Source organism: Ammodytes marinus (assembly GCF_949987685.1).
Source record: "Ammodytes marinus genome assembly, chromosome: 4".
Lineage (NCBI taxonomy): Eukaryota > Metazoa > Chordata > Actinopteri > Uranoscopiformes > Ammodytidae > Ammodytes > Ammodytes marinus.
This window is the reverse complement of record NC_137233.1, coordinates 12,701,466-12,711,762: the sequence shown is the minus strand read 5'-3', so window position 1 is coordinate 12,711,762 and position 10,297 is coordinate 12,701,466. Positions and strand designations below refer to the sequence as shown.

Below are 10,297 nucleotides of genomic sequence, written 5' to 3'. Positions count from 1 at the left end.
TCTTTATCTACGATTCAATATCTTACAGAATAAACTTTAAATAATTAGTTTTATACTAGGAGTATTAATTAGAAGACACACCATTTTGATCATCTTTGTTTAACCAATTATAGTTATTCAATAAAGTCTAATTCACCATGGTAACACAAAAAACTAAAGGGAAAAAATAACAGTTTTAATTAAATAATAAAATAAAATTACTCATCATAGTTTTTTATAACAGATCTTATTTTTTTTTATTGAGGAGAGTCAAGTTTCCATTTTTAGAAAATAAACCAATGACAATATTACAAATAATGAAATTGTTACATCATTCACAGGGTTACAGTCAATATACATTTATACAGAAATATCGGATCTCCCACATCAGTCACAGTGGTCTGAACCGGCACTGGTCTGTAATGTGGGCTTTAGTAGACCAGGGGACCCATGGTGATCCCCTGCCTGAATTAGCCAACAGCCAGTTGTGGTAGTGGGGGGTAGGGGGAGGGGGGGGGGAGGTGTCCGTGGCCAACAGAGGGGTAAACACGGGGTCAATTAGGGGTACACACAGGCGGCTGAGTGGTACCAAAGTTTGTCCAACAGACGGAAAGTCACCTGCTCGTTCTGAGGGGTCTCCCAAACACTGGAGTTTCACTGCTGGCTGCAGCATTCACAGACTACATCTCTATCTCAACATGTCAATACAACAAGATTCATTTGACCACCACCACAGCAGTAGAGGGCGCTCTGGTGCTTTGTGCTCAAGCCATTTCAAACTGAAGCCATTTTCTGTCTTCCACAACAGCATGGCAGACCTCTCAGTCCAACCATAGTGGAGTTGGGCGGCGTTCAAGTGCAGCCCAGTGGGTAGTACATCCTGGCACAACTTGTGTTTATGCACACTATCATGTAACAGTAACACTGAGACTTAACGGTTTTCCTCATGTCCTTCAGAAATTGGCACATGGTGAGGGCAGGACTGAGTGGTTTCTACTTTGCTTCACAAATGTAAATGGAGAAAGCGCAGTATGTTTTGGAGAAAGTCAGAGTGGGCGAATGTTGTGTGAAACGACCACATTGCATCCACTTCAATTTCCAGAGGAAAACTGTAAAATGTTTCTTTCACTGCCTTTTTCGGTGCTGTTAAACTGAACAATAAAACTACATCTGAATCGTTAAATAAAACATATTGTTTCTGGAAAGAGAACAGTGGAAAAGCAACTGCTTTGAAGGCAAAGTAAGCCAGTGAATTTAACCATAGAGGGTCACATAACTTGAACTGACATGCAGTGGATTTGAATTTCCCAGTGACCTAGTATTCAGATGTATCCGACTACATTTCTGTCCCGTGAAAACCTTTTATGGTAATGGGAAATCATTTTTTTTATATTATTTTAATTAAATTAAATATTCAGTCTGATTTCATAGATGTGATAAAAGAATAATCATCAGGCAAAAATACTTTAAAAAATATGCCTGCCATAAAAACCTGTCCCAGATGATTTATTGGTAATTTCTTTCTATACATTTTTTTCAATAGTCTACGAATTCTGACATCAGCTTTTTTTTCAGTCTCCAGCTCAAAAGGAAGTCAGAACCACTTCAAAACACTTCACATAAGTGCGTCAATTCATTGTCCCTATAACATTGCTCAGCGGCAACAATACCTCTCTTATGTGCCATGGAATCAGCATAAGATACACAAATACTCCATGCGGTGCTTTCAAACCCTCCACATTCAATCAAAAGGCTGTTTTTTAAACCCCTGCAGATAGAATAGAAAAGGGGGAAAAACTAACCCTCCACAAGGAGAAAAAGTGTCAGGAGAATACTGACTGGATGCAACATAGTCAACTTCAGCACTATTTTATGTCTGGCCATTAGTACGTCTGCCCACCCTGCAAGGTAGTTTTTTTGAATCCAAGTTCAAGGATAATTGCTTGATTTATGACTCAAGGTCCTGGCAGCGTCTATGGACAAGCACACTGTCTGACTGAGCTTTGGATACTTTTAAGATTTATTTCTTGAACAATATTACATTTTTCTGACGACGGAGTATTTGCCGTACCATGACAAAGACGGACGGCCTCAGCCTCCCCCAACGTAGAACTGATGAGCTGCTAAATATGGGGAAATGGAAAAGGAACAGTCTACTACAGATCGGGGTTCAAAAGCAAACTGCATGTTGGCATCGGTGGCATATAGGTCACAACATCACTTCTCGCTCGCCTCTCTGCTATGACTAACAGCTCATGAATTCTCCTCCCTGCAGCTTCATGTGTTATTTAAGCTTCCAGGCAAATGATCTGTTCTGTTGCACAGCAGATGAAAATTACCAAGGAGAGGATTATGGAAGCAGAAAGAGAATCAAAAAATCCCACCCGCTCCTGGCCTTAAACACCAGGAAGGCAGGGTGGAAATGAAAGGTAAGACGACAGGGGGGGGTAACTGAGGCTTCTCACTATTTTCTTCTTTTCTTTTTTTATAACAAGTGCTTTTAATGCTTGATCTGTATGTAGTGGCCCCACACAACAACTCAAAAGCCCAAAAGAGAGGATTTGGTACTTAAGCCAACATGGAAGCATTGTCCAGTTTGAAGGAATCTTTTTTTTTTTCATTCTCTCCACATACTCAGACAGTGTGCATGCAGCATCGGGGACAAGACAACACACAACTGCCCCCACACTGATGACTGTTGATGCTTTTTAAAGTTGCTGAGACGAAACCAGACAACTGCTTTATTAAAGCGTGTGTGCTGAGATCAGTGAGAGCGGCAGACAGGTGGCCCCGCAGGCATGTGTGTGTGTGATCAAGGGGGAGAGAGAGAGAGAGAGAGAGAGAGAGAGAGAGAGAGAGAGAGAGAGAGAGAGAGAGAGAAAGAGAGTGAGAGAGAGAATCATTGGCTGGACAGAGTGGCTGTGATCGTGGGTTTGGGCCGCCCCGCTGAGACCGGACACATCTTACCGATGGCTCACAGCTGGAGTCCCATGTCTAGGGCTGTCACGTCTCGAAGCGGAGCCCAGTAGGATCTTGTGTGCACTGCTGCGGATATCGTTAACCGGCTGAAAACATCAAGCCATTGCCTGATCCCTCCACACTCTCTAGGGAACCACTGCATTTGCTACGAACTCCACCCTACCCCCCTCTGAAACCCCTTACACCTGGTTACAGATGACGACACAAAACAATGATTGACAGCTCTGTACTCATGAGATGGAAGTGTTCACAGGAAGCCGTACATTAAATACATGTACTGTCGCTCAATAAAATTAAATCAAAACCTGTCACAGGGAAATGCTTTATATCTACATGGTTGTGTGCACCAACATGATTCACGTTTCAGAATGAATTTCTTAAGCATTGATGGAAGATCCAGAGTGTTTGTTGGAGTCAAACAGTAGACTCAGTGCAGAAAAAAAAATATCTAAAAAGTGATAATAATAACAATTCAATAATACCCATACAGAAATTGCAAAAATATAACACGTTGCATTTTTTGTTTTTCAATTCATCAAACGCCTGATTGTAAAGTATATTTGCGCATGTGTGTGTGTGTGTGTGTGTGTGTGTGTGTGTGTGTAAGAACCGCGGGTGGTATCAAAACTTTTAATACTTTAAACATAAAAGTGTCCTTTCAAAAGGAAAAAAAATGGAAGAAGAAGAAACAGTGGATAAAATGCAGCCACATTATACTCTGTAAAATGTGTCAAATCCAAGCTCTTACCAAACAGAGTTTCTAGCAAAATTGCAGCAAATCAAAGCACTGTGAAATTAACCACTCACTCAGCATGCTTTCAAACAAGAGTCCGAACGCTTTGGGGAGCCAGCGCTTCTTTCGTGCATGTGGTATGCACGCGCAAAGTGTGCACGTACGCACAGACGGCATTAGAGACGAAACAACGTGAACGAGGATGCTATATCGGGACTGTGGGTATGTGGACTGATGTAAACAGTAGAACCTGTTTCCTTTTGTGTGAATCCAAGTAGGAAGTGCGTTCCCCCCCCCCCCCCCCCCCCCACAAGCTATTGTTTTTCACAGATTAAGGAAAGAAACTGATGTTGACAACAACTTCAATCCTCCCGGTGGTCAGTTCTTTTGATTGATTAAAACTTGTTTCTGAGTCCTCACGTTGTGGCAGGTCAAGTTCATCTGATATGTACAGTATACGGGGTCACGACTGGAGTGCGAAAAGGGAAGAGTTCTATTTGGCAAGCTGAGAGTATTTGACTGTGGAAGAAGAAAAAAAATGTGTCCTTTGTCTATAGTGAGAGGAAGTAAGGTGAGACGGAATCTTCTTCACAAAATTTCACACAAAATAGAAAAAGACTTGCAATGAGAGAGAAAATAATTATTTTTTGATTTCACTGTGTGAGTTGTCAGTCTGAATGAGTCTGTTTTTGACATCAGTCTATGTCAAAACGTGTCCATTACATGGTTTGTTTCTTTTATGTATTTTCTCTCCTGGGGAAACAGTTGGGAGTGCACGTCAGGTCCCTCGGTCTCCTCTGCAGTTTGCCTTTGAGAAGGCCACAGACAACTCTGTGTTTCCTCACAATGTCCAATTTTGATTAAAAATGGCAAAGAGAAATATCCACACATTGTTGAGGATGGCCTCGACTTTTCTTTTCTTTTTTTGTTGCCCTTTTAAAGGGTAGCTTTCCTACTCAGTTCATCTATTGTACAACCTTATATCATCTATCAATTTAGATAAACTCCTTGCCTTTTCTCAGTTTTTCTTTTCTTTACAAAATTCTTTACAAAATTATCAGAACAAACAAACCAAAAAAAATTAAAATAATAACTCAACATCAAATTAAAATTGGTGGAAGATTGACAAAATGTGTTGCTGGTCACTTTCTAACCTCCCAGGTTTCTAGATCCAAAGGTGGAGTGGGTTTGGCTGTGGGCCCCTCTTGATGTCTTGATGTACGTAAACTTATTTTTCCTCAACTCTCCACAGCTGATCCCCGATACAGATGGAAGAGTCTTGGTTGAGGGTGTGAGGAGGGAGAGAGGGGGAATGAGGGATGAATGGTCGTCAGCGGGGAAGACCAAACACTCTGTAACGCCAAAAAAACATCCACTCCATCCTCTGCACCCATTAGCCCTGCATCCCCAACCGCCATGTTTCTTTCTCCCTCCCTCTGCTCCGCTCTGGAGGGTCAGACCTCCACCGACTGGATCTGGTTCATCTGTGCCCGCATCATCTGGACGCTGTTGAGGATCTTCTTTTGATGGCCTGCTAACGTCACACCCACCCTCAGGATGTCACTGTTGGGGAGAAACAGAATAATATGTATCAGCAGATGTCTGTCTGTCTGTCTGTCTGTCTGTCTGTCTGTCTGTCTGTCTGACTGTCTGTCTGTCTGTCTGTCTGTCTGTCTGTCTGTCTGTCTGTCTGTCTGTCTGTCTGTCTGTCTGTCTGTCTGTCTGTCTGTCTGTCTGTCTGTCTGTCTGTCTGTCTGTCTGTCTGTCTGTCTATCTATCTATCTATCTATCCATCCATCCATCCATCCATCCATTTATCTATCTATGCATCCATCCATCCATCCATCCATCCATCTAGCCATTCATCCATCCATCGTATGCGAACTGAGATGAAAGTAAAGTAACAGACATTTTGCAGAGAAACATCTGCATGTTCCTTTATGGCCTGAAAGCTTCCATAACAACCCAACGCATAATGAGTGCCAGTTGACTGTATTTTACTGTGACCGTCTAACTTCCTGACTGATGTTGTAAACCATGTCAATCTTCATACCACTGAAACTAATGCTCTCAGAATTGTGTAGACACAACACATCATCGCAGAGGTCCCGCGTTCCACTTTGCATCAAACAGAATAACAACCTCCCTGTTTATTAAACTGTTTCATATCCACGAGACAATGGAATTCCTCTCCCCTAATTTTGAATCAGTATAGTAATCACTGCTCATTGGATTACACACTATAATCTGTTTTGTCCAGAGAATTGACATCTCTGTGGGCTAATCTCTGCCTCGTGATACTGCCATCCATAGACAGGAAATCATTTGTATCTGTTTCTCCACAGGTGGCATTCCTAACATGATTATAGCTGGTGTGTTAGGCGGTAGATTTGGGCTAACCAAACCCACATTACTACGTTTCCCCTCTCAATCCTTAAACTGAGGTCAAAGAGAGGCCTGCTTAACACATGGCAGAGAATAATGGGCACTGTTATGGCTCGGAGCTATCGCGCCCGCTGTTCAGCCTTGCAACTGCAGTATTAGGATCGGCTAATTACATATAGTAGCAGTGAGGGTCTTTTATAACAGGCCAGAGGCAGAGTCTGGTGCTGCTGGTTCAGGTTTTTAGGGATATATGAGACTTGGCAATACGCGACTCATCTGATACTTTTTTCTTAATGCTTATCAGACCCAGAATAGCATGGAATCATCAGCACTTACTCCATGGTCATCTGAGACACCACGTCAAATGTATTGAAGTCGGCGTTGGCAAAATTGTCTTTGTACTGGCCCATCTTGATGGCATCCAGCCACTCGTCTACAGTGCTGAAGCTGGAGAAGTCTGGGATGCTGCGGTCCAGGAGAGGGAGATGAACACTGAGGGAGACACAAGCAGGAGCCATTAGGAATAATAATGATAATACCAAGTGGCAGGTTCTACCATCAGAGTCAGCCTAGACCACCTGCATATGATTCAAATATGAAATATTACATTACATTACATCAAACGCCGAGACAGATCTTAGAGGATCCCACTGGCCTTAGCCATGAACCGATATTTTCCAAACTGATTCCTCATAAAGTGTATTTTTTCCAAATGAAGTGATAGGCTTCAGGGAGCCAATATATCCACTCAGTGTCTGTGGAAAAATCTGGCCCTCATTCCTCCACACACACACATACACACACACTTACACACACACGCACACACGCACACACACACACACACACACACACACACACACACACACACACACACACACACACACACACACACACACACACACACACACACACACACACACACACACACACACACACACACACACACACACACACACACACACACACACACACACACACACACACACACACACACACACACACACACACACACACACACCACAAATGAAAGTACAGACAGGGATAATGGAAATCAGTAAACCCTTGGCTCTCAGAGGAAACTAACACCCAGAGCAGAAACGCTTCAACAATTTTGTTTTGTAAATTGTGCAACTGCTTCAATCCAGGTTTTTGCCCCCAAGCATTCGTGGGGAAGGATTTTGATCTATCAAACCAAAAGGCTTTCATTTACATAACCGCTCGGCGCCAGGAGAAACAAGAGACACTGTGTTCAGGAAAAAAGTGAACTGTGCCACTGATGGCACTGTGGCAGGAACATGGAGTTCCTGTGAGAAGGAGGAAAGCCTTTTACATTGAGAGTAAATCAGAAGCATTATATTGTTCTATGTGGTATCCACATCAATGTTAAGCGATGCTAAATCCAAAAGGCTTGTCTTGCGGGATGCCTACAAACACGATAAAACACACATGTAGAGTGAACAATTGGGCGAGGAAAAGAGAAGAATAGAAATGTAACACTGGTCAAGACCATATGTTATGAATATGAGGGTTGCTCACGGAACACAACATAGGCAAATCACATATAATAAGCGTATGCTTCCCTGCGACTCACCCTGAAGATAGCGGGGTCATGGCTTTCAGCGTGTTGGGATTGCGGATCATCTTGTCCAGGTTGTTGACGATCTGGCTGAACTTGGGCCGGTTGTTGCGGTCCTTTTGCCAGCAGTCCAACATGAGCTGGTGCAGCGCGCTGGGACAGTCCATGGGAGGGGGCAGCCGGTAGTCCTGCTCTATAGCATTGATCACCTGCAGGGGGAGACACAGATCTCTAAGGGTCGCTAAGAGGCTCTACAAAGAGGAGATCATGGAAGAAGTACTCATGTCCTTGAAAAGCAAAAACACTTATCGTATCAAAAGCAAAACAACTTGTTACAACGAAATATTGCCCTTGTGTAATATACTTACATATATTACATCATTAGATCTATGTTGGTAATGAATGAATTCAAATCAGCTTTTTACTGCCATAGCTAGTTGGCGTGAAGCTTAGCTTTAAATGCAGTAAGGTTGTTCCAAAGGGTCAAAAGATAAATCGAAGGGGTCGTCAAATGATTTATATGTTCAGAAAGTAGAACAAAGGCTGTGTATTGATTTTGTTGGACATCTCTGCGTAGCTATTTGGTGAAAGAGTAAATACTTTTAGTAAATACTTTTCATTCAAATTAAATCATCTGTATCGGTCAAATCATTGTACGGATGTAATGAGTATTTATTAAATATGTTATTATTTTATGGATATTCCCAACAATCATGTGTAATACGAAGCAGCACTGATGCTGTCTCTTCAGATGATCATATAATGAGAGCACATGTGCCTCTAGCCATTTGGTGAAAACAACTGCTGTAGTTATTACTTTGTTACCGCCTATGAGTAAAAACACTTCAATTATTTAAGCCATTACTTAGTTATACATATGAATGTATAATATGTTTGCACCAATCACCACATTAGTTCTTCATGTGAAGAGTTCTTAAACAGCGGTTAGGTCATCGAGAACATAAACATTCCTCTGCCAACTTTACATTTACCTGCCAGCAGTGACCTCATCTGTAGCCTTTACAAAGTATTTAATGCTTCCTCTCCCTGTAAAAGCACATTAAAGCTACGTTTGACTTGGGCTGCTGATGTTGTTGGTCGTGGTGGTGCACAGTTAACAGAGTGAGATAACCCGGAGGACACTTGTGACGAGGACCCACAATCCCCTGCTCATTATGGGGGCCATTAAAGCTGCTCCATTCAAAGCCAGATTAATCTCATTCATGAGACCTCCAAACGAGCACCCCGATGGAGCAGAAACACTATCTGGAGCTGCTAATAAGATAACCGTTGAGGTCCTCAGTCGCTCTTAGCACATTAGTGTTCTCACTTTCAATTTGAAACTATTTTCATTATCTCTCTCCCCATAATTTGCTTTCTCCTCGGCTACCCAGAGGGAGATAGGAAATTGAGGCTCCAGTCAAGAGCAGAAATTGTCCGGTGAGCGCTGCCGTGCATTTCAAATGATCTGATTATGTCTCTGTGGTGAGTGTGGGGGAATTTCATATAAAACCCATGAGTGAATGCTGAGGGAAAACAGATACAAGGACAATACGTATCTTTGAGGAGGCTGAGCTGTTATGTACTCAGGAAGCAAAGGAAGTATTTTTTAAGGGTTGTTGAATAAAATGTTTAAGGAAAGGCCTTTCAGGCAGAAACATAGCTTGTTGAAGCAGTGGTCAATTTTGAGATTGTTGGCTATTGTCATCTTTCATACTAGTATAAACACAAGGTCCAAAATGTATATTTAGGTGTTTATTTTTCTAAACCTTGTCTATTTACGTATATTTTTCCTATACAAACATCTATAACGACCATTCTTTTTCTTCAATACTCTCAACTTCCAGAAAACTTACATCATACAAACTTAGCACTTTTCTGAAGATGATTACAGAAGGATTTGTTTATGTGTTGTTAATTGTCTTATTTATGATAAAAATATCTTAGAATCAGGCAAATGCATTTTGAAGACCTGAAAATAGTATTTTCTTTTGAAAAATATGAAATCTATCCAAAATATGTTCTGTAAAAACCTTAGACATTTAAATGATGTCAAAATAAAAAATAAAGATTTGATCTCTGTCATTCAACATCTAGATTTGAGATTTTTTTTAAAGAGATGCAAATGTTCGCATATTTAGTTAAATATCAGCAAATTTGAACACATATTCAAAAATGTCTGGAAAAAGTTGTAATACAAAAAAATATTTTAAGATACAATATCAACTGGCAAAGTTTCATGATGATATCTATAAGTAAAAAAAAATGCACCCTTATCACCTGCACCTTATGTCTCGTTTGAAGAGGGAAATGTACGTAAGACTCAACAGGCAGTTAAAAAAATAAAATAACTATAGGCAAGTCAAATACGTACATCTTGATTGGTCATGTCCCAGTAAGGCCTCTCTCCATAGGACATGACTTCCCACATGACGATGCCGTAGCTCCACACATCACTAGCATTGGTGAACTTCCTGTACTGGATAGCTTCGGGCGCAGTCCATCGGATAGGAATCTTCCCTCCCTGCGAACACAAAGGGCACAACCCCTTAGTGAGTGAAGTGAGACCGAAACCCGACCATCACAGTGTCCTGGCTCCGGTCAGAGACACCGATCACAGCAACAACACAACTGACGGTAATCCA

General features: G+C 41.6%; 1 protein-coding gene across 2 annotated transcripts in view; it reads right to left on the bottom strand.

Moving 5' to 3' along the window:
* Window positions 1-217: 217 nt before the first annotated feature.
* ephb2b (eph receptor B2b) overlaps window positions 218-10,297 on the bottom strand; it is a 119,137-nt gene continuing 109,057 nt past the window's right edge. For both annotated transcript variants that reach the window (XM_080025658.1, XM_080025659.1), the window contains exons 13-16: window positions 10,027-10,176; window positions 7,668-7,861; window positions 6,413-6,568; window positions 218-5,254 (exon numbers count right to left, since the gene is read on the bottom strand). In XM_080025658.1, the coding sequence (XP_079881784.1) occupies window positions 5,146-5,254; window positions 6,413-6,568; window positions 7,668-7,861; window positions 10,027-10,176 (609 nt within the window). In that variant the 3' untranslated portion in view covers window positions 218-5,145. The remainder of the gene's footprint in view (window positions 5,255-6,412; window positions 6,569-7,667; window positions 7,862-10,026; window positions 10,177-10,297) is intronic.